The following is a 25,978-nucleotide window of genomic DNA, read 5'->3' on the forward strand; positions in this document are numbered from 1 at the left end:
AATGGCCAAGTCAATCTCCTGATTTCAATTCATTTCACTTGCTGAAGACAAAACTAAAGGCAGAGAGGCCCACAAACAAACAACAACTGCAATCAGCTGCAATAAAGGTCTGGCAAAGCATCACAAAAGAGGAAACAAAGTCTCTGGTGATGTCCATAAGTTCCAGACTTAAGGCATTCATTGGAAAGGATTCTCAAAAAAATATTTTATTTATGATTTATACATTTGTCCAATTACATTTGAGCCCCTGAAAATGGAGTTACTGTGTATAAAAATGGTTGTAATTCCTAAGCTTTTTGTTATATTTTTTTTCAACCCTGTGAATTAAAGCTTTAAATCTGCACTACAATTTAATCTTGAATCTTGAGCCGAAATTATGAAAACTGTGTCAGCGTTTAAATATATATGGACCTAACTGTATATTGAATAAAATATAGTTTTTTTTTTCTTTTAAAATATACCTCTAGTGCCAAACAGGCAATCAGATATGCAGACCTGACCAGTGCTGAGTGTAACTAATTACTAAGTAATTTGTTACTGTAATTTAATTATTTTTCCCTTGAAAAAGTAAAGTAAGGGATTACTCTTATTTTTTCTGTAATTTAATTACAGTTACATCTTATGTAATTAAACTTTATACTGTGTATAGACTCTAGAACATTTAAACACAATACAATAGTAGATTTAACATCAAAATGGTCCTGACTTTAGATGCAAGGCATGTAAGTGGCCATGGAGCCACTTACATGCTCCTGGCCTTATTGTGCACAATTATTACAGACGTCCTCAACAGCAATTTCAAAGTCCTTCTGTTTCATATCTTTACTTTCATTAATTGTTGATTGTAAATTTGCTCTACAGACTCTGTAATGTTGTCCAGATGGCCATCAATTAGATTTGAGTCCTTGTAAATTCCCTCTTCATTTCTGTGCGAAGCCATGGGGGTGGACCAAATAATGGTGGGGTTGTGTTTCCTGTTGTGTTCCCTGTTTTTCATCTTTCTTGTTTTCAATCTTCCTTGAAACTGGCATTAAAGGGATACTCCACTCCAAAATGAAAATTTTGTCATTAATCATTTACCCCCATGTCGTTCCAAACCCGTAAAAGCTCCATTCATCTTCGGAACACAATTTAAGATATTTTGGATGAAAACTGGGAGGCCTGTGACTGTCCCATAGACTGCCAAATAAATAACAGTGTCAAGGTCCTTATCATCAGAATACTCCATCTGCCATCAGACGTGCAATCTGGGTTAAATGAAGCGACGGGAACACTTTTTGTAAGCGAAGAAAACAAAAAGAACGACTTTATTCAATAATTCCTTTTTTCTGCACTCTCCTCTGTGTCTCTCCATATCACAGTATGCTCTTCTGTATCATCCGCGCCACAAGGATGTGCTGTTTCTACGTGTATTTAGCTTTGATTCTAAAGAAAACAGCGCATCCTTGTGGCACGGATGACACAGAAGAGCATACACAGCATACGGTGATATGGAGAGACACAGAGGAGACTGTTGACAAAGGAATTGGTTAATAAAGTGTTTTTTTTTTGTTTTTTTTTCGCTTACAAAAAGTGTTCCCGTCGCTTCATATAACCCAGATTGCACGTCTGATGGCAGATACAGTATTCTGACGACGACTTTCATAACTTTTATGGACCTTGACACTGTTATTTATTTGGCAGTCTATGGGACAGTAACAGGCCTCCCGGTTTTCATCCAAAATATCTTAAATTGTGTTCCGAAGGCGAACGGAGCATTTACGGGTTTGGAACGACATGAGGGTAAGTGATTAATGACAAAATTTTCATTTTGGAGTGGAGTATCCCTTTAAATAAGGTTGGCCGCAAGCCTTACAATAAGAAAAATGCTTAGGTTATATATTGATGGTTTATTTATATGTGGTTATTTTGGGAACTAAGCCTAATATTTCATTAATAATTTATATATATTTACATGCATTGTTTTATACATTTGGCAGGTGTCTTTCACTTTCAAAAACTTTCACTTTTGAATGTTTCAAACATTCTCTATAAAAAGTACAAAATTTAGTTCAGTAACTGTAAATGTCTTTCTTTATTCAAATAGCACATCATTCACTGACATCATCAAAAGGATATGGGGAGCATTTTTTCCTTCCTTAAGGTGGATGACCCTATTTATTTTTGCATCTTCTCTATGTATAATCATATGGTTAGTTGCTTTTTATTATTTGCATTTAGGATTGTTTCTCCCTGGTGTTTGATCAGAACCCATCTGTGCGTGAGTGAACTGAAATTTCATCATATCATATATTCATTTCTGGCAATAAAGCCATTGCAGTGTCCCATTATAAAACGAGTGAAAACAAGACACCATAGTTGTATTATTTACAGTTTGTTCCATCATGCTTAGCGAGGTGGATGAAACTGAAAAGAGTAAATCATGGGCATCTGTGTCAACCAAAATAACTCGTCAGAAATAAATGCTTCTCTCCTTTGAGGTTTGCAAGAGGAAATTAGAGTTAGAGTAGAGAGAGGATGGAGAGATTTCTATGACAGTGGTTGTGGTGGAAACACGAGCAGACATAATATGTTTACAATGTTTTCATGCTAATTATTTCTAATACACAGTTCGGCCCCAAGAGAAACCAATGCAAGTGAGAATTGCAGGTTATGAAGTTAATTGTAGTAAAGTTTAGAGGCCTGTTCTAGAACTATAAAGATAACTATAACGATAATTACAATAGCATCCACACCAACAAACAATAATATTCTGTGTATTATGGATGGATTCTGATTGGCTGTCAGTGTTTTTATCATTCATCAGCTGGAAAAAATTATTCTGAAATTCATTCAACGATAGTTTCTCTGTGACATAATATTCAGAGTAGTCTTAAAAGTTATCTATTTTTTTCTACAAAATTAGTTTTTAAGTCAATTACATAAAAACATAGATTGGTCTGATTTGAATCTGAAAAGTAAGACTAATTATCACTTGGTTAACTGCTAGTTAGTTAAACTAGTTCATAAGTGGGTATACACTGAAAAAAATTATTCATTGAATTTACAAAAAAAAATTAAGGTAAGTGGTTGCAATCAATTGATTTGATCTAAATTTAAACTCAATTCAAACTAATTTAGTTGAACTTAATCAATTTTATTTAGTTACCTTAGTATAAAAAAATAGTAATTTCATCCCTATTTAATTGTTACTTCCAATTATGTTAATTATGTTAAATTACTTATTTATTACTGATTAAAAAATGATTCTTTGAATTTACTAAAAAATTTTAAAGTATGGTTGAAATCAATTTATTTTAGCTTCATTTAAATAAACACATTTCTCTGAATAACTTTCAACATTTTTATACAAATTGTTTGCAACCACTTACCTTAAAAAAAATTCTGAAGGAGAGATCATTAAATGGCTTTACAAATACACACAACAGTAAGTTTAATGTTTTAAACTTATCTTTAATGCATCAATTGTAGTGCATGTTCAGTTTCTTTGTGGGTACAAGTGTTTAAAACAAGTGCATTCACAAAATAAAAAAACACAATAATTCACAGGTGGAAAGAGGCCACATTGTTTGTGCCACAGATTTGATCTGCTCAACAATCATTACTCCATCAACAATGATTCCAATATCATCGTAGTGTCCAAGAACACCTCCTTCCTTTTTAATGACACATATGCCCAAGGTGATGTTTTCCAGGTCTTTCAAGAAGTCATCTCTTTGACTGCCCTATAGGTGAATAAAAAGAAACTGTTATTAGACATTGTTTTGATTCATAACACTTTGACAAGTCTATACAATCAAGGGTAATTAGGACAAAAACTATGAGACCCCCTTTCCCATATATATTAAATATCGAGAATAGAAAGAGAGAGGCATTGCCAGTGTAATTAATTTGTGTGGTGTAATTAGAGTTCCAATATGAGAAGTCACAATATGAGTAATTTTTATGTACGATAAACATATCACGATATGGTTACTTTTTGCTTTAAATAAGGTCTTTATAATTTTAAAAAATATTAAAAAAAAAAAATTTAACAACTATCAACAAAAATGCCAAAAAAAAAACAAGTAATACTAGCCTAAATTTAAAAAAAAAAGAATACAGGCATGTGATCAACTAGCGACAAAAAAGCAGTAAAATCTGGCCATGCCCCCGAGCACTTATTTAAAAAAAATATATATATATCACATTAAAATAAATAAAACACTTATTTTAAAAAATATATATTACATTAAAGATATATCTTATATTGTAATAATACATACTATTGTCCTGAAAAAAAAAATAATGTAAAAGCAGCATTTAATAATCTTGCTAATTTTATAATATATAATATAAAAGAATTATTATTAAAGTACCTGCCAAAAGTTTGGAAACATTAATTATTTTAAAATTAATTCTCTTCTGTTCATCAAGGCACATTTGTTTGACCAAAATAAACTAAAAACAGCAATAATGTGAAATATTATTACAAATAATAATAAAAAAGTTTTATATTTCAAGATTTTAAAATGTAATTGATTGCTGTGATCAAAGCTGAATTTTAAGCAACATTACTCGTTTTCAGTGGCACATGAACCTTTAGAAATCATTACAATTTGATTTGCTGCTCAAAAAACATTTCTGATTTTTTATCAATGTTCACATATTAAATTAAAAATATATCAAATATATTAAATTCAAGGCATTTATTAAATAGAAATCTATTGAAACACTAAATGACTTTTCACTTTTCATTCATTTCATGTATTATGAGAACAATTATTAATTTCATTTCAATTAATTTAATTAATCAGTTTCCACAAAAATGTTAAGCAGCAAAAACTGTTTTAACATTGATTATATCAGCCTATTAGAATGATTTCTGAAGGATCATCTGACAGTGAAACTTCTCTTTTTTTAAAAAAACAACAGATTTATAAAGGATTGTAATGATGAATGTTGCGTTCACAAAGGCAAATTAAAGCAACTAATGCCAAGACAATATTTACATTGAATTGAAACTGTGTTTGATGAGGATTAGAGCTAAACTCAGCAGGAAAGTGAATGTCGTGGGCCAGATTTGAGGATGCCTGGCTTAACCATATTGAGTTTGCAGATACATGTAACTTCAATGAAGATCAGATGAAATTTTATGACCAGTTAATGCAGAAAACCAACCAATGACGAAAGTCTCCCATACTTTTTCTTGTCACTAAATGTCTATTTACCTATTGGATGAAGTATTACTTTATGATCCAAACACTCACCATGTATTCCTTCACCAGGGATCTCTCATCCTCACCAAGGTAGATACAAAGAGCACTGAGGATGGCCTCTCTCTTTATATGGACATCACTTGTCTGTAAATATTACAGATTTGATTATTAGTTCAATCTATAAACATTGGAATGGCTGTAACTGAGGCAGTTATCTGAGGCAGCACGTGCATGGCATTATGCATTATGACTGGCTGTGGTAAAGCTAAAGTTAGGCGGGAACAGCTGATGTGGCCTGGAGCTAGCGTCAGCATCTCCGAAAGCACTTAAAAAAGCAATTTTTTAAAATAGGTGCTATCTTTATAAATAAACGGCATATTTGAAGTTTATAAAACTACTTTTTCATCCAAAAATATCCTAAAAATACATTTCGTTACATAGAAAGTAGTATTTACATTATTTGTGTGTGCGTGGAGTAGGATGTGACTGTTGGTCGCTGTGGAATTTATCCCAAAGACTTGTTCTGAACTAGAGCATGTATTATTCTTTGTCGAGCGAAAAAACTATTCACTGTAATAAATTGTGCTGTATTACCTGAAATATTACTTACTGTGCACATAGAATGATGAAATCTCCAGGACTGGAATGAAAATGTCTTCAGTTCCCACGGTGAACCTGACTGGAAACTCCTTTTGGCGCCAGGGAAAATGTGCATTTGCGCGCATGCGCACAGAACCAACTTAATATTTTCAAACTGAATTTAATTAATTCACGTGGCTTGGATTTAAAACACATGTAGTTTGCATAATACCAATTAATATATATTAATTAGAATCAAAAACTACATTTAAATGGTTTAAACTAGCAAAATTGAATTATGCTTAATTTTATTGGGGCCATAATCATTTTTTTTTTTTAGTGTTGTAGCGGCTGTGCAAATGTGGCACACATGGTGCAGGATGAGTGTAACTTTTAGAAGGTAGTTTAAATCCAATGCCTTATGCATTTCATATAGTAATAGTAATACGTATTTGGTTTGCCATTATAGTGGAAGAGAGTGGACATTTTATTGCGTGGAATCTTAATTACCATATATTTTTGTTACAGTCCCTCTGGCATTATCAGCTTTGCAATGACATCTAGATAAAGCACAGTCTGTTTCTGGCTTCCAGTGGAACACAGTCTGATTGGCTCGTTTTATCACAGTCATCACGATTATATCATAACTTAAGCCAATCTATTACATTATCTCTGCCTAAACATATTTCTATCAGTGCAAGTCAGTCCTGAAGGTCACTTCCTGTAGTTCTCATGCCCTGCTGTTTGGCCTCCCCCGGCTGACGACTAGACTCCTGTAATCCTGTGTTTCTCCCTATGGGATTACGGCCTTATTGAAATCCCTATCAGATTTTTGCTTCTATTCAATCCTTTTCTATTCCTTCTGCAGAAATGCTCTGTGCATCTCAATGATATATCAGCATTGTGTTCAACTTTTCTGTTTTTTTCCCCCTTGTCTCTTTCTCTCTCCAATAATCCATTCTCCCCAGGCAAAGGTCAGGGTGCGTTCAGTTGTGGCAGCCTGGCACCGCCGAGAAATGCTAAACAGATGAGCACAGGGAGGGGCAGAGTTTCATTCCTCGAATCTTCCAGCAATTGCTAAAAGTTTGTGTGGCATCCCTGGAATGCTTTCATATTAGTAACTGTATTATAATCACACACACACACACACACACACACACACACACATATATATATATATATATATATATATATATATATATACACACACACACATATATATTTCCACACACATTTTATTGACACAGTATCGAGTAAATTTTTAGCTGCAATAATAAAATAGCCTAAATATTGCTAGATTCTGGCGGGACTGTTCTGTTCTAGCCCAGTAATAAAAAAATAAATAAAATAAAATAAAAAAAGGAGTAACTTCACTCAACATATTGGAATGTCTGTCAGAATCCTTTTCAAAAGAAAGGATCCTTCTAAAGTTGCTCGTGTCTCTGCCAAAGCTAATTGGTCTTTATTTCACGAGGGCAGAATGAGGGATAAACCTGTGTCTCTCTGCCAACAGCATTCTGACAGCTGGGAGGATAATTAACATTTTCAGCAGTCATTATCCTACCTTATTGCATGTGGTTTCACATTATTACAAGAAGCATTTGGCGTATTTTAGTTTTATGACTTATACTATAATATATATGGTATATATTGGGGAACCAAAGCTAGTTTTTAGCTTTTTATTCTAATGCATGTTTCTTGGGGTTTGTTTATTTTTGAAAAGCAATTTCTTTATGAGCACAAACCTTAAAGGTTAAAGGAGTCATGAACTGAGAAATCAAAATTCCCTTGTTCTTTTGAAATATAAGAGGTCATACTATAAAAAAATTTACTATAAAAATATCCTGTAAGTTTCAGAACTAAAAATGTTCTAATAACAGCTTGTGGAATGTGCCACTTTATTACATAATAGTGACCACCTCTGCAGAAGAACATCAACGTCTGCTTCTACATCTCTGCCTCTTTAGCCCCACCCATTGATTTGCACATGCAGTGTAAATAACTACAGTGGCAAACACAAGTTTACACAGAAACTGTACAATAAAGATGGCTCAGAAGACAACAAGATGCTATGCAGTACCAAGTTGTGGAAAAACACAGTCTTTGCATTTCCTTCCTCCTTATCCCATCGTTAGGAAAGAGTGGGTACACTTAATTTTTAATGAAGTTTCAGACCACGTGAAAAAGAACTCGGTCCTTTGTTCACTTCATTTCACCGCAGATTCATTTACAAACAAGGCACAATTAACAGGATTTTCAGAAAGATTGAAACCATAAGATGATGCTGTGCTGACTATACTGGATTCGACAGTAATGTTGCACCACACAAGTGTGAGTAACTGTTTTTATTATGTAATCACTATTGCTCTGTCTGTTATTACAGATCATTTGATATGTACAGCGTCCGTCTATGAGTAATGTATGCTGTCAAACATACACAACTCTAAGCCAATCATATCAGTGGGCATTTATTTCCAATGCTACAATCCACCACGCCCATATAAACAGAGCATTCTGATGAGGGGGCTCAAAAACAGGATATATAGCCTACATATATATAAATGTGTGTGTGCCTTGGAAATGCAGAGAACAGTCCATGACAGGCTTTCTTCAGCCTTCCTTGAGGTTTTTGTTGTCCTGGTTCTACTGGCTAAAATGGGCAAAACATAAATGAGCCACGATTATATGATAAGCAATCTAATCAGGCACCAAACCCCCAACTGTGTGTGTGGGTGTGTGTGATTGATATATATATATATGTGATTGATAACCAAAAAGGCAAATATATATATATATATATAGCTGTAGCCTTTATCATTTCATATTAAAGAGCGAAATAATCTACATGCATGCAATGCCGTGGTCAGCTAAATCATGAAGTTACCAAAAAGGCAATTATAGCTGCCTTAAAATGCCCCAATTATGCCATTTCAAATATTGCCTTCCATGCAGTGTGTAATGTAGCTGTATGTGAATGTAAATGATCTGCAAAGTTGTAAAACTGAAAGTGCATGACAAATAAGGTTATTGTGTCCCAAAATAAAGAATCAACTCTGTACAGCCTAAACGAGTTGTTAGTATTTAGAATCACACAGTTCTGTGACGGCTACACGTCATGGGGTAAAACATTTGCATAATTCCCACCTATGTTCTACGTTGGCCAGCCACAAACAACTTGACCCCGCCCACAAACACATCATCTATGGATGACTGCTTCTCTAATCTCCAGGAGTTCAACGCGGGACTCACAAAACACTTGCTGTTGAAAGATGGATCAGTATCCTGTTTATTTGGACCAGCTGCTCCACTGAATCACAATCTGCAAGTATGATAAATAACAGATGTTTATATTTTCTATAGAGCGTTCAAAATACAGAACTGTTGAAATAGGCGTATCTTTTCCAACACCACTGTACGCCATACACCAATCACAATATACTAGGCCATCTGACCAATCAGAGCAGAGCAGGCTCACGGAAAGGAAGGGTTAGAGAGACTGAATCTTTTAACTGCTTTGAACGAATCGTTTGAGAATCGCTGGAAAAATTAGGTGAAAATAAATGCATATTTTGAGAAAATGAAATCGTTTTTTGACCTTGCATGCATGTAATCCTATTGTAGGAGATGCCCAAAACAATATTAGGAATCATAAAAATGGCATAATAGGGGCACTTTAAAACTGTGCATGCATGTAATATATTTTATATAAGTAACATTTAAGAACATGATTTCAAAATTGTCCTGGAGTAGCCCAGTGCAGTCTCCCTCATCTAACACACTCAATTCAACTCGTCAGTTCATTACTGAGACTTTAAGACCTGAAGTGAGTCAGAAACGGTAAAGAGAATTGTGAGAAAATATGATGCGTGTCAGATCCGCCTCATGTTCAGCAGTGGCAGCTCTTAAAGAAAAAAACAGGCAAAACAACCTAATAACCCAGCTGCTGTGATGCCTGTTCATCAAGAACAAAAGAAGAAAAAAGAGGAAATCAATAACTTTTTACATAGCTTTACGGATTCATCTATATTTAATTTAGAATTTAGTGATTGATAACTTCAATTTCAAATTCATTATATAAATGCCTAATAAAAGAAATATAAAAAATATTTCTTCTTAAGGGCACAGGTAGGCCTAAATATAACATTTATTATACACTGGTTTATGTGAAGTTTGTTTTAAGTTCACTTAAATTAGAAGTTATTTTTTAAAGGTCTAGTAAATGTTAAAATTGATAGCTCTCAATTATACTGTAATGTTGAATGGCTATAGTCAATTGTTAAATATTGGGGGGGAAAACAATTTTATAGAGACATCAGTAGTATTAGTATCAGTGATACTGGCCTTCAGTCGTAAAAAAAAAAGATGCTATTAAACAAATATTAAAAATATACTGTCTTTATGTTGTATGTACATTAATTTGAAGATTTAATTTTAAATTGTTGCATTATAAAAGTATATTTAAAAACTTTAATGTTAGGTGGGATCAATCACAAATAATTTCAGAAAAAAAAAATGTGTGGTTACAATTTTTTTTTATTTATTGACCAGTCATGTTCCATTTACACAGCGCATGTGTATCATATTTACACAGCGCATGTGGCATGTGTTCCAAGAATGCGGTTGTGAACCCTGAAAATTTACGGGTATATATATAGAATGCGGTTGTCCCATGTAAATAACCGACAGTGTGTGAACAACTGTGTTAAGGACCAAAATACAGGACTGACAACCATGCGGTGCTGTGTACCCCTGAAAAATTACAGGTAACAGTCCATGAGTTTCAGCCTTCCTTGAGAATGTTGTCCTGGTTCTACACGCCTGTAAAACATAAATGAGCCGAACAATCTAATCAGCTCTCAAAGATAGTCTGATGCAGTACCACAAATGAGCTCCCCTTGATCAATACACCAAACCAAAACCACCAAATAGTTACACATTATCAATCCACCAAACCCAGTACCACGACTGAGGTGCCCTTGAGCAAGCCACCAAACCCCCAACTGCTCCCCGGGCACCGCAGCATAAATGGCTGCCACTCAGCCTTCCTTGAGGTTTTTGTTGTCCTGGTTCTGAATTCGAATTCTGAGTATGGATCACCATACTTGGCTATATGTCACGTCACTATTCACTATGTCACTAAATAATTAGGATTTTACGATGATTTGCGAAACCTCAAAATAGTCAGGGAATTCAGTCCACTTATGAGAGTTATGGCAAGTTGGCCGGACCAATACGTCAGCGCCGTTGACGTACGATCCAACAGCCAATGAGGCATCTAGGTATTTTATATGTCTATGGATTCACCCAACGGTTCTATCACTGAGCAACACCCTTAGCAACATAAACAATCAAAAATACAGCATCAGAACTGTTTCATGTATTATGTATTTATGCAGAATTAACTGTTTGTTATTTATTTAATGAAGTATGAGTGACCCATGCTGATGCTTGCAAACTTGCGCTGTGCCGTGAATCGGTCTGTTCGAATACTAAAAGACTGAAAACAGACGTTTTCTCATGCTGAGAGATAAGCATATGTGTGAAAAAAATATATTTAAAAAAGAAAATAAAAAGAGGAATATAAGACCTAACATAGTTTACTGTTGCTGACAGGGACTATATTTTTTCACGTATGGTTCAGAACATTCTCTTGCCATTTACTGTTGCTGTCAGGAACAATTTTTTTAGTGGAAGGACAGCATTTAACATATTTTCTTCAAAAAAGTAACATTTCAATACATAGGCTAAATTTTTTGTTTTAATATTTTTTATTGTGTGGTAACTGCCTCAATGTTCTTACTATCCATCCTAAATAGTAGGTGAGATTAGAATAAGTGTTTCCCAAAGCATAGTATATTGAAAAGAGTATGCCAAAAGTCCCCGGATGGTTTATTATTTCAGGTTGATTTTTGAAGTAGATCCATGCACACTCTAATGGCTAAAATTGCCCACAATCCATTGCGCTTTGTCGAAGGATTCGGTCCAGAACTACAAACACAAATAAAACGCGTTAGAAAAACTACAAATGTGGCGGATGCGCGTGATCAACGGTTGGGGAGAGAGGTTTACAAAAAGGTGTTTGAGTTACTAATAATCAACATTTATTAGGGGCACTTTAAGTGATTTCTTGATTCAACAGGTCCGGCAGTAATAAGGCCTGGGTGTGGCTAGTGAAATTTAAGTCAGCGTTCTAAAATAATGTGGATAATCAGTTCTTTCATGATTTAACAGGAGGGGGCAATACATTTTTCAAGTAGGGCCAGGTAGGTTTGGACAGCTTTTTTTCTTAATAAATGAAAGCATGATTTAAAAACTGCATTCTGTGTTTACTTGCATTATCTTTGTGTAATATTTAAACTTGTTTGATGATCTGAATCTTTTAAGTGTGACAAATAATGCAAAAAAACAGGATGGGGGCAAAAATATAGAAAGGGGGCAAAAACCTTTTCACGGCACTGTATATATATATATATATTTAAAATACTTTCATTCATTCTTAAAGAAATACCTAACCTAAGATTAACTTTGATATAGAAGGAATAGTGTCTTAACATGTTTATACTAAGAATTTAAAATAAAGTTTTATAAAAACGTAATAATCTCAGACCAAGATGCTGTATCCCCCGAATGACACAATTGTATGTTATGGGACAGTCTTTTAGTATTTACCTCCTCTTCCTCTTATTTATCAGTCTTACCTCCATATGTCACAGCTCATGGCCTGGTTTGGAGATGTTTTACGATGCAACATTTTTCCGCCTGTAGAGCCAGTACAGTTATTACCTCTGCTTATTTATGTGTTCTTATGCATTTCATTAACCCAATGACAGTTTGATATAGACTGTATTTACTCAAAAGAGAGAAGCTATTACTGTTTTTCTTCAGGCCGCTCATGTGTGAGGCACACCAGTAAGAGCTAATCTGTGGATCTACATGTGTAATTGTTTTTCAAGCGAGTTGGGAAGTCTGTGTGTGTGATTTGAAGCCATTCATTAGCCCGGCTAGCTCGTTTGCTGCGGGCTCTGATGGTTATTGCTGTTGTAGAGATTATGAAGCAACAGGAGCTAGTAAGATGAACAGACTGTTAAAATGCCTCCATCTCTCCACGTGTGCCTTAATGATCAGCTCACCATATGTTATTCAATGGCAGGATATTCGTTTTAAAACACCAGTCACACATAATGACTTCACAATGGACCATTCAACCTAAAATGGCCAAAAATGGAGGATGTTCTGGAACGTTCCAGGCCTGTAGACAGCGCTCATGCTAATTCAGAAAGGCAGGAGAGTGTAGAGGGAACATCTGTTGGGTTTAATAAGGTCACACTGCACTATCTACAGCTGCATCTGAGGCCCCTTGACCTCAGCAAATGGATACGCCGCTTCTTCAGATATGCAGCTAAGCAATTTACAGCATGAAGGTTGCATGTGGTCCTCTGACAGTCAATTATGGTGTAAATTGGGTTTTTTCAACCCAGTCAGTGGGTTTGCTCAACAAGCTCAGGTTTATAACATGTTTTTAACCTATCATTTCATTGTTTCTGAAGAAAATGTGGTTGCTAGGTAGTTTTGGGTGGTTGCTAGATTGTTGCTAATAAACCCAAGCCAAAAGAGACTGTCTTACTGTCTTAAAGACGTTTATATGATATTCTGGTCTTTAGGTTTGGGTCCCTCTGAAGGATTTTGTCAGCAGCTTTATACTTTCTCTACTAACTTTAGTGCATTAAACTACACTAAGAAACATTTGGTGTGTATATATATATATATATATATATATATATATATATAATATATATATAATATATATAATATAATATATAGAGTATTATATATATATAATAGCATAATAAAGCAAATAGAGAGTTTTATTGAGAAAATGATTATTAAATATCCACAGCATTGTAATGTAAGCTTATATAATAAGACATATAATTTTTTTCATAAAATTGCTTATATACATGACATTCTTCTCATTCTACCCTCATTTCCATCCTCTCCTTCTTTTGATGACCCGGGTTGCTCATTTGGGGTGTTTTTTGTTGGCTTGTTTGTTTTTTTCTTCTTCAGGTCACTTGGCCTAGTCTGCTGACTTTTCTTGTAAGATCGGGCACCTTTAAAAAATTTAGATTTTTACATGTAACTTTTCCTACCTCACCTGAATATGCAGAGACACCTGTAAGTAATCATATCATTTATACCTGTAAAGTATAAATAAAACTTCACAACTTCTCATTACATTTCTGTTCCCTATTCTGTTGCAAATGTACACACCTTTAAAGAAAGATATGTTCTGTCTGCATTTGTGGTATAATGTTGATAACTCCAAAATAAAAAAAGGATATCAAATGTAAATAATTGATTTTATAAAAAAGAAGCTACTCTCCCTCTTCTGTTAAAAAGTTTATACTATTTGAGTTGTAAATCTGTCAAATTTTTTAGGTTTTAGGCGTTACTTTAGCATAACAGCAGCAAAGTTTTTAAATAACCTTTTTCTTTACTCAGAAAAGGTTGATAACACATTGTTAATGTCTTTTGGCTATAATATTGAAATAGTGAGTATTTCAACATTTTTTAGATTGATTTTCTTCCATTATATTAAACAATTCTTTAAAATTCAATTTTTTAAGGAAAGAAGGGATGAGTTAAAATGTATTTTTATGTTAATTAACTTTATGCCTCAAATGCTGTCGGTTTTTAACTTAAACCGAACCCAGAATGTTCCTGTAAGATGCTATCTGAACTAATTTTATTTTCATCAGTGTGAAAAACTGTGTATACATTTCAGATTTCTCATGATGTGCAGTTGGTTTTACGTCGTCGTAGTCAGTGTCCCAAAGGTCTGTTGGTCAGGGATCTGTGTCCAGCCAATGGTCAGGTGTCCTGTTCCCAGAGGGTCTCCTTCAATGATCTGTGTCCTGAAAAGCGACTTATGGAGTCTTTGTTTTCAGCTACGCCTGCATATCCACATTTAATCACCAATTAGCAGCTCTTCTGCATCACATTAAGAGACTTGCTGAAGCGTGCAGTTACAGCTGGCTCTTCATTCTCTGCAAAAATGTATTATTTCATCATTATGAGATAATACAGAGATAACAGACAAGAGATTAGATGTAGTTAGTCGAGTTAGTTGTGTTGGTCGTTTATAAAGCTTGATTTTTATTTCGAAATGAGCTACATTTTCTCTTTTGCAGGCAGAGAAAATAAAAGCTGTCTGAAAGAACTCTGAAGCATGGACAGCAAAGGACTTCTTAGGGGGGAATTAAGACATTAACTTCAGGACTTGTCTTAATCTGTTCAGTGTAAACCACTTTGATATCCTCTGAACATATCTCTTATGTGTGTAATCACTACTGAGGCCTTGATATTGCACTAAAATGTAGTCAGTTACCATTTATGGACCACATTTCTATGTTTTTGAGCCGGACCCAAGTGCTTTGGTGTTTCGCTTGAGGCTGAATTACATAACTGAGAACCCCTCTATCTCAGAATACATGCATGACATCCTCTCACAAACTCCTTAAATCTGTGGTTAAGGGGGAATGCAGTAAAGGTGGTGTTGTGAATTAAAACACCGATACACTGAATTAATCTATTTTTCTGGGTTGATGAAACATAATTCTGTTTAAAAATAAGCCTGTCTCCTTTTAGTGTACTTCTGAAGGAAGACTTATATTCACAATCCAAACGTGATGAGATTCAAAATGTAGGCAGCAAAATAATACTTTTTTTTTTTTTTTTTAAGATAGTTTGTTTAACCTAAAGGTATCATCTCATGTATTCTTCTATGGGGAAGCCAATACCATAATGCATAGTTACAATTTCAATGGAAAAAGTTTATTCAAGATAAGTAACAGATGAAAAAAATCAATTCAGTCCATAACTGAAGCATAAAAAATGTTTTATTTTGGTCTAAATAGACATATTTTACCCCAAATCATTGTGTGCTGTGTGTTTTATGGTTGATCCATTGCGACATGCAAACAGCAAGCTCTGTTGAAAACCTGCTGTGATGCCACCAGAATGTGTCACATTGGTCATTAATTAGGTTACATTTTAATTCAGGATGCTATCGAGGCTGCTCACTAGGTATTGAAAGAACCTGATGCAGTTTTTTTGCTTATCAAATAAACAACTTTTTTTTTTAGGATGTTTGGATATTTTTGCAGTGTGCGCATAACAAAACTAATGAAAAGAGAAGAAGCAATGGATATTTGGTGATTTATTGCAAACGCTAACACAAAGGAGCTAAGCATTTCATCAATTCAGTCTGTGGGACTTTGACATTGGCCTCTAGGGGTTTCTATTGTTTTATCAGCTAATTTTTCTTTATCTTCCACCAGGACCAGCCTGCAAGTCAGCATCCCCTAAACTGGAGTGTGAGGAGCCCAAGTCCGAGAAACTACTGGATAAAGCCAGTGAAAGCGGAGCCTCATTGAACGAGCTCTCCACATCCAGCTCCGAGACTCACTCAGAAGCCACGTCCCCCCAGGACGGGGGTCCCATCCTGGTGTCACGCGGTAAGGTTGTGGGGGGCTCGCTGGCCCCATGTGGCGCCCTGCACTCTGTATCTCGACCTCCGAGCACTCTTACTCTGGGCCGCCCGCCCAAGAAAGGTTCCTCTGTGCAGTGGATGGAGCTGCCAGATAAGAGGAGGAACAGCGAGCTGTTCCAGTCCCTAACCAGTGGGGTTGGTCCGAGGGAAGGTGTGGGAAGCGGTCTGACCCGGAGGAAGACTCTGGAGAGGCCCAGTGCGGAGGAGGAAATGAAACAGTGTATCCGAGATTTCCGAAAGATCAAGATCCCCCCGGCGTTCCCAGAGCGCAAAAGGCAGTGGCAGTCAGAACTGCTTCAGAAATACGGTCTTTAAAGGAAACTCAGAATAGGCGGTTTAAACTATCCAACTGATTCACAATCTCGCACAATAGCTTGCCCAACAGACTTTAAAGCCCTCAAAGGCCTTGATTCACACTGAGAAACCAAACAATTGAGTATCAGAAAAGAGAAAGAAGGAACTTCAGCCAATAAAACATGTTCCACCTTGCTCCATTTTTGTTCAGATTGACAGCACCATTCATATCTTTGAACTAGACTTTAAAAACCTACCAAGAAGTGGTGATGGAGCACATTTCGCTGAAAAGCCATTCCATCTAGAATTATCTAAATAAAACTTTCCATTGTCCAGAAGGTCTGCAAACAGGGCTCATAGTATAAACTACTGTACTGACAGACAGCGTTGGCTATCTTTGATAATGTAGACAAAGTGGGAAGTAAATTCTTGTTGTGTCCAAAAGAGAGATGTCACTGTGCATTAGCTAGTTGTTCAGTTTGGTTCTATACAAATGACGCAGATTTAATTGTAAATGCTGTTGTCTCTACCTACCTTTGTTTCAAAGATTAATTTAGTTGTAGATGAAATGGTCTGTCTTTTTAATACATGTATTAGGGCTACCAAACTATTTAAAATGCTAATCAAATTACCACATGCTGATTATTTCATTAAATTGCAATTAATCACAGATACAGTGCATTCAGAAAGTATTCAGACCCCCTAAAAAAACATTTAATTTTATGTTGCAGCCTGATACTACAAAAGATGAAAAAATCTCATTAATCTACACTCCGTACCTCATAATGACAAAGTGAAAACAGAATTTTAGAAATGTCTGTAAATTTATTATAAAGAAAAAACTGAAAAATCACATTGACAAGTATTCAGACCCTTTACTCAGTGAAGCACCTTTGGCAGCAATTACAGCCTTGAGTCTTTTTGGGTAAAACACAACAATTGGATTGGGAGATTTTCTGCCATTCTTCTTTGCAAATCCTCTCAAGCTCAGTCAGGTTGGACGGGGACCTTTGGTGGACAGCCATTTACAGGTCTCTCTGGATATGTTCAGTAGGGTTCAAGCCAGGGCTCTGGCTTGGCCACTCTAGGACATTCACAGAGTTGTCCCTAAGCCACTTCTGTGTTGCCTTGTCTGTGTGCTTAGGATCATTGCCTTGTTGGAATATGAACCTTTGCCCCAGTCTGAGGTTCTGAATTATCTGGACTAGGTTTTCATTATGGCTCTTAATATTTGGGTGCATTGAGCTTTTCTTCTACTCTGACGAGCCCCTCAGTCCCTGCCACTGAAAAACAGCAGCACAGCATGAGGCTGCTACCAGCAGACTTTACTTTTGGGATGGTACTCTGCAGGTGATGAACAGTACCCGGTTTCCTTCAAACATGATGCTTAGAATTGAGGTTCATCAGACCACAGAATCTTGTTTCTCAGAGTCTGGGGGTCCTTCAGGTGCTTTTTTGCAAACTCTAAGTGGACTTGTATGTGTTTTGCACTGAGGAGAGGACTGCAGTGATGGTTGTCCATCTGGAACTTTGCCTCAATACAGTCCTGTCTCTGAGCTCTGCAGGCAGTTCCTTTGACCTCATGGCTTGGTTTTCGCTCTGATAGCATTGTCAACTATGAGGCCTTTTATAGAGAAGTGTGTGCCTTTCCAAATCATGTCCAATCAATTTAATTTTAATGCAAGTGTACTGCAATCAAGGTGTAAAAACATCTCAGCAACGATCAAGAGAAATGGGAGGCACTTGAGCTAAATTTCAAGTGTTGTTGCAAAGGGTCTGAATACTTATGTAAATGTGATATTTCAGTTTTTTTTTTTTTTTTATATAAATTTAAAGACATTTCTAAAATTCTGTTTTCACTTTGTCATTATGAGGTACAGGGGTATAAATTAATGAGAAAAAAATAGTTTAAACAATTGTAGTATCAGGCTGCAACATAACAAAATTGATAAAAGTCAAGGGGGTCTGAATACGTTCTGAATGCACTGTATATCAGCATTTGTTAAAGAAAGCCCCCATTTTTCAGTCAAGTCTGTCAACAGTATGTATTCAATCAGTCTGTCCTAGGCTAACATATGTGCCATTTCTCAATTTTTAGTTTATACACAAGTTCCAGATGGGTGTCTTTGGATGTTGCATTATTTCTTCTGTCATGTCTGTTTTTTCCAGCATGTGTCACATTCAAAACTGATTTATGTGTCTTAAGACACGTTTTGAACTGAAAAAAAAAACCTTGTTCTGTGCTGCTTGCTCTTGGTTAAGTCTGGTGATTAAATGTGTTCATTTTTTGGAATGAATTAAACTATACTGTATGGATGTTAAATTGACAGCCCTAATATATAACTCTATACAATATAAATATCTAAAAATATAGCTGTATATTTGCTGAGAATCATCAAACTAGAATTGTAAGGTATGATGAATGAGTTAACACATGATCTAAAATCTTAACTGGAATATGAGGTTGTTGGAATTTTATTTTAGCTATGTATAATGAGCACAGAAATATAATATAATGGATAAATTATCTTCTCATTTCATCCTTTTAATTGACCCAATTTTTGCATTTATATGATGGACTACTATGAACATCTGTGCACTGGTTCTTCTCTGTGTGAGGTTTCTCTGACTGATGCCTGGAAATTGTCTATTGTTTGGGCCACTTTTGCTATGAGTTTTGGATCATTCATTTTCTAAATGCTTGTGTGTGTGTGCTTCTGTCCATATTTGTGCACACACTTTTCTTTATGTACTTTTCTATAGAGTCATTTGTGAAGGAAATTTTGATTTTGAATCACAAAAAAAGAAGGATTGCTACAAATTGCTATTCGTAAAAAACCTATTGTTGGTCCAGAGCTGATAATTGAGAAGAGCAGGAGTTGACCTCCAATGATGCATGTCCACACTGGTTCCTTTACAATTTTTCCTCAGTGCAAAACCTTAATGTGAAATCCTCTTTAAGAATTGATCTTCTTAACACAGATTAATCTAAGTTTGAGCCTAGCGAGATTTATTTTTAAATGAAAATAGCCATGGCGTTGAGCCAGTAGCCTAATCCACGTGCTGAAAATGGTTCCAAGACATTGTTTATGGAAGAGCGTCATTCCAGACTCGGGGAATGATCTTTCCATCTGCTGTAGGCTGTGTATCAAATGTCAGTGAGCATTCACAGTGCATTTCCATCTCCATAAAGACTTGTATTTGAGAGATATTAGATGATTGCCATCTAATTGATGTGTGCGGTGTTCTGTGCACGTTTAAAGCACAAAATTCTGTTAATGCCGGTTTGAGACATGCTACGGTCTCAATCCAGGACACAGGTTTGAAAAGCACAAGGCACAGTTGACTCTTATCCTAGAATTATAAAGTTTAATGGATTTAAATCAGGACTTAGTGTTAGTCTACTGTAAAACCTGAATGCTCCAAAATTTGTGAAGACATTTGTTGTTATATCTGTTGATTTGCCTCAGTGTCCTGTAATAAAGGTGTCATGATTTAATGTGCAATTTCCTTATTTCATTTAGAGTGATATTTTTTGGATTTTTTTAATCCCTTGGTAATTTACTAAAATATACACCTTCTAGCACTTTTTCTCATTTATTTGTTTATTTACTTTTGGTCAAGAAAAGGTTAATACCAGCCTTTTCCTGCCTTTTTTGTTTGTTTGTTTGAGACAAAGCATGTGCCTGCTATTCATCCTGATAGAACAGTGTTGCCATGTCCTCTTATTATATAGTTGCATTTAACGGTCTTTTTTCCAGAATAGTCACTTATTTTGATTTGCTATACTGTAGCATAGTTCTTGGCAGCTGTAAAAGCTCCCCCCCTCTACATAATGTTTCTCATTTCATCCTGTGTTTCTGCCTTTTCCAGAGCCTCCCCACTTGAGTGGTGCATAAATGCATGCTTTTTCCATTCCTGAGAGGGAATTATCCATTGTTTTGTATTGATTTTTACATCCTCTTTCCATATTTAACCTCCGACAAGGCCTCACATCCTCTGATGAGTTTTGTAGGTTTTGATTTTTTTTTTATCTTATTAAATATTTATGCTTGCTTTTGTTTTCTGTCACAACTGTATGTCAGCTTTGTCACCCAACGTGTAATCAAATGGTTTGAGATGTTTTCTCAATTATAACTTAAAATTAAATCCTAAATGTATCAGTGCATATATGAAATATTGTTAACACACTAAATTGTTAGGAGGTTGCATTAAAACAAACAGAAGTTTGGACCAGCTAGAAACCAGCTGCAAACTCCCAAAACACCTTAAGCTGGTTTTGGCTGTATTCTCCAGCAGGGATTGCTTCAACAGAAACTTCATGGCATTTCCCCTGTCTCAGATAGCTGGTAAGTCCTCGAGAGCATAATTATGCTGAGAAGAAGCAGCCAGTTTTATTATTCTTATAAGTGAAGACTTCATTTAGGCTGAGTCTTAACTTTGTCATCCGAGGCTTTTCTCTTCAGCTCGGCCTAATCATTTCAGACAGCTGAAATGACGCTTGTCATGGAGGCGCTGATACTTTAGCCGTGTAATCAGTCAGGCAGATCTGCCATAGTTTATTCATACCTGTCAAAATTATGTCTGTCTTATATTTGGGATACAGTAATAAGTGATTTAAAGTGAGTCATCATCCTTGTCATTCCTGAAGCTCTTGGGAGTGTTTCTGCAGTTTGATTTCCTGTCAAAAAAGAAAAGCTACAAAATGTTATTTTGCCATGTATAAGTTATCTGTGGATGGGTAGTTGATGTGAGGGTTTTTACAGGTTAGCTTGACCCGGTTAGCCCTGCTAGTAGATGGCATAACTACACCATCCAGACCCAAAATGCTTTTTTTCTTCATTGATCCAATACAAGAAATTCAAAAGTATCAATTTCTAACTATATAAATACACTTTAAATATATATTTTTTTAGGAAATTGCCTTTAAAGTTGTCCAAATTAAGTTCTTAGCTATGCATATTACTAAATATTCAGTTTTTATATATTTATGTTAGGAAATGTATAAAATATCTTCATGGAACATGATCTTTACTTACTATCCTAATAGTGTTTGGCATGAAAGAAAAATCAATAATTTTGAACCAAAAAATGTATTTTTGGCTATTGCTACAAATTTAGGCTACCCATGTGACTGGTTTTGAGGTTCAAGGTCACATGAAGATTAGTCATGCCAATGTCTTGAGAAGAAAATATAGGCCTACTTTAAAAAAAAATCTCGAGAAATATATCTCAAAATCTTTGGAAATTAAACAGACAAAACTGGCTTTCAAAGAACCAAAGCCTTCTGACATTAGTGTGTTAATGGAGAAAGAGCTCTGTCTAAATGTTGTTTCAAGTGGAAATTAAAAAGACGGAACTATTATTGTGTGGAGCCTGGCATTTTAAAGTGAAAGATGGAGAAACAATTCTTGGAAAGGCTGAGCACTTCTGCTTCCATTAAGTACGAGTCAGTGAGAGAATGAATAAAATGTTCAGAAGGCCTATGCGAATTAAAGTCATGACACACATCAGTATAGGCCTTTTCCATTTCATCAATATCAGCCGTATACGAGCGCACAACACCAATCTAAATGCAAACACACGGCGTTTAAAATGCTGCCGTTCAGCTCTCTCAGATCAAATATGGTGATATGTTCTACAAGAACGCCTCGAGAAGTAACACTTTCCCTGATAAGCCCTCTCTCGCTGTCCTCTTTCCTCACAAAAGCAAAGCACTTACATTTACAAATGCACGACACGCCACTAAAAGGATGGAACATTTAAATATATTTGAATAGAAAACAAAAGACGAAGAATTAGCGCCGTTTTTTCCCAGAGATCTCCATGGCAACTTCGGAATAAGTGGCTTCCCTCACCTGTTCTATTAGAAAGCCGGTGTCCGAGCGATCTCGGGGGACGCATACATTACGCCTCACGGTAAAATGCTGGTATCAGCGCTGCCGCCTGTCACGCGCGGCTACAGTATAGAGAGGAAACGACAACTGCAATTACGAGGCACTCAAAAATCCATCACGGCATGTAACGAAAGAGACTGGCGAAATTTCCACATGAAAAATGTCAGACGGCCTTTTACGCTGTTCACTACCTGCGAAACAACCTCTCGTGACTGCTCCACTTCACGCTGTAATGTATGAAAAGTGGCATTCCCTGTGTAAATTACATTTAAACCTATAGTATGGATGTGCAAAAGTAGCCTACATATTTTCAAAAGAGCATCTGTACTCATTTTTTTTAAGTGTCCAGTGACACAGAAGTTGAGAAAGGTTAAACTTAATGCAAATACAGAGCGACCTGATGGAGCTCACGTGATCAGTGTCTTCACTGTAGTTGAGAGTCAGCAAGATTAATTTAATCCTTGTAGTAAAGTTTATACATGTCACGTAGTTTTTATATAAAGATTATATATTGGGTTATAGCTGTTATTAAAAAAACATTATAATATACGTTTATATTAAAAAGTAAGATATGCACGTATATTGCATATTATATTGTAACTTAATTTTTTACATGATTGTACATTGTATTAAATTATTAAAATTGTGATAGTAAAAATTATTTTATATTAGAAAGTAACATGTCTGACATCATGTGTATTATATTATATTATCCATTAATTTTTACATGATTATACATTGTATTGTATTAAATTATTAAAATATAGTCATGACATGATAATATAAATTATTTTACATTAAAAAGTAACATGTCTGAGATCATGTGTTGCATGTTATTGTTATATATTATATATGTCACTCTTATATATTATATATGTAATCAGTTTCACATGATTATTTTATTACATTTTTACAATAAGCATAATCTAATTATTTATATATATAAAATTTCAAGAAATCTGTAAATATGATTAAAAGATGAATATGAGACAAAACTACAGAATGTCACATTTTATTGTTGGGTGTTACCAGCTAAGAAGTTCAGCACTTTTAGAGCTTCATCCCTCCTATCTGATGTGAGCATAAGAATTGGGACAGTTGCCTCTTTCTGAGTGATCAGCTGTGCCCTGTTGCATTAATTGTTCAGATATTAAAAGCAGGGAATGTGTTTTATCAGTTATATCCATTGCTTCTGCATTCTGAGTCTTGTATTCGATGATGACACACACAAACCAAGATGAAGACAAGGAAGCTGACTTTGAGAGAAAAGCAAGCAATTTGGCTGCTAAAATAAAAGAGGAAGACAATTAGAGCTATAGCAAAAACAAAGGGCATGGAGAAATCAAGAGTTTGGAAACCACCGGTGACATCAGCAACCAACAACAACCTTATTGGCTGAGAAAAACAACAGTAGTTGATGACAGGTAAATCATCAAAGCTGTGAAGATAAACCCTATCCGGGTCTGTAAAATCACCAACAACCTCCAGAAAGCTGGAGTGATGCTCTGACAATCTATTCTCTGCAGGAGACTTTGACACAGAATTAGAGGCTACACAGCAAGATGCAAACCTCTGACCAACACCAAAAATAGAAAGGCAAGATTAGAGTTTGCAAAAGCCAGTAGATTTTTGGAACAGATTTTTATTGACAGATGAGACAAAGATTAACCTTTATCTAAGTGATGGGAAAGCAAAAGTGTGGAGAAAAAAGGGAACTGCACAAATGATCCCAAGTATACAACCTCATCTGTTAAGCTTGGTGGAGGTGGTGTCATGACATGGGCATGCATGGCTGTCTCAGGAACAGGCCCTCTCAATTTTAATGATGACAGTATGAATTTTGAAGGGTACAAAACCATCTTCCCTACCAATGTTCAATAAAATGCCATCAGGCTCATCAGAAAGTGCTACATATTGCATCAGGACAATGACCCAAAACACCCTGCCAGTTCAGTCAAGGAGTTTATCAGGGCAAAGAAATGTAAAGTCTTAGATTGCCCAAATCAATCTTCAGATTAAAATCTGACTGAACATGAATTTCACCAGCTGTAGTGGAGACTAAGCACCAGTGTGGAATTGGCTGCATTAAAGACTGGGAAAATCATTTCAAAGGATGAGACCAGAGTCTGGTGATATCTGTGGGTCGCAGATTCACTGCTCTGATTGCACGCAAGCAATCTGCAACAAAATAATAGCTTTTAATCTTTTACATCTGCCTTAGGTTCAACTGTTCCAATACTTTTGGTCAAATCAGATAGTGGGATAGATAGTGCTTTCCTTTTAATTTGGTAAAACTTTTATGTGTTGAAACAACTAATAATAAAATGTGACATTCTGTAGTTTTGTCTCATATTCATCTTTTAATCATATTTACAAATGTCTTGACTCCAAAGCAAACAGAGCAATTTTGTCATTACTGTCCCAATACTTATGGAGGGCATTGTATATATCACTTTATTTAATAATTATATATTGCATTGTATTATATTATTCAAATAAGCATGGCCTTATTTTTTTTTAATAAAACGTATCATGTGTTGCATATATATTATTATCAATACATTGTATTAATAATTTTAATATTAATAATGTGTATTTTATTTATTTAATGTCTTATTATTATTATTATTATTATTCATTCAGTCTGTGTGTTCGCTCTACAACCCGATCTCATGAAAGTGCGTCTAAATAGTACACCAAATTAAAACAGAAACTTGTTGTATTGATATGCAAAAATGTATCAATACCACAAATATTAATTTTTTTTTTAGCATAGTATTTATAGGCATTTGAGACCAGGTTCATTCAATCAGATAACCCTGCATTTGCACTCATTCGTCACAGACAAAGAGCTACATTGAATTATCTTGCACTAGTACAACTTATAAACCCTTCTCCCTCTGAAATCTTTGTTGTGTTTAAACTGACTTAATATTAATAAGGAACGACATGGAATGAGCTGCAGTGATGTTCACAACAGTTATTGGTGCAACCAGAGCTAGGTACACCAACTAGTGAATAATGGTGTAAACAGAAGCTCTTGAGATCCTTTCTTGTGTTTAAAAACAGAGCACAATGTTTGTCTGCTTGGCTGTAGCTGTGATGCTTTAAATGGGGATGAATCTAAGTTTCATCTATTTTTTCTAGGGGGATTTACTGTGAAACGGCTAAAGCACAGCAAGCTGTCAGCCTACCAATTAAAGCACATCGCTAAAAATATCAAAACTGAAGATAAAATAAAAACCTAGTCAACCATCATGACCCATCCGTATACAGTAAAAAAGCTTAGGCTGTCTTACAGCTGCAACTGTCCATGAACGGTTTTCAAGAACCAGTCTCTCTTTTTGACACCAATCTCTCATTTGCTGGAATATTTTATCCATTTTTTTTCAAGGATCATTCAAACCACCTTGAGCACCTGCCATGTTTGAACAATGTACAGAAACATCGTGAAGACA

The 25,978-nt window shown here is 35.4% G+C and overlaps 1 protein-coding gene across 1 annotated transcript in view; it reads left to right on the plus strand.

Moving 5' to 3' along the window:
• The window catches only part of kctd8 (potassium channel tetramerization domain containing 8), a 31,864-nt gene extending 14,479 nt beyond the window's left edge, over window positions 1-17,385 (plus strand). Inside the window, exon 2 of the mRNA XM_042738008.1 lies at window positions 16,118-17,385. Within this exon, the coding sequence (XP_042593942.1) occupies window positions 16,118-16,644 (527 nt within the window). The 3' untranslated portion in view covers window positions 16,645-17,385. The remainder of the gene's footprint in view (window positions 1-16,117) is intronic.
• The last annotated feature ends 8,593 nt before the right edge of the window (window positions 17,386-25,978 follow it).

This window comes from Cyprinus carpio, chromosome B14 (genome assembly GCF_018340385.1).
Source record: "Cyprinus carpio isolate SPL01 chromosome B14, ASM1834038v1, whole genome shotgun sequence".
In the NCBI taxonomy this organism is placed as follows: domain Eukaryota; kingdom Metazoa; phylum Chordata; class Actinopteri; order Cypriniformes; family Cyprinidae; genus Cyprinus; species Cyprinus carpio.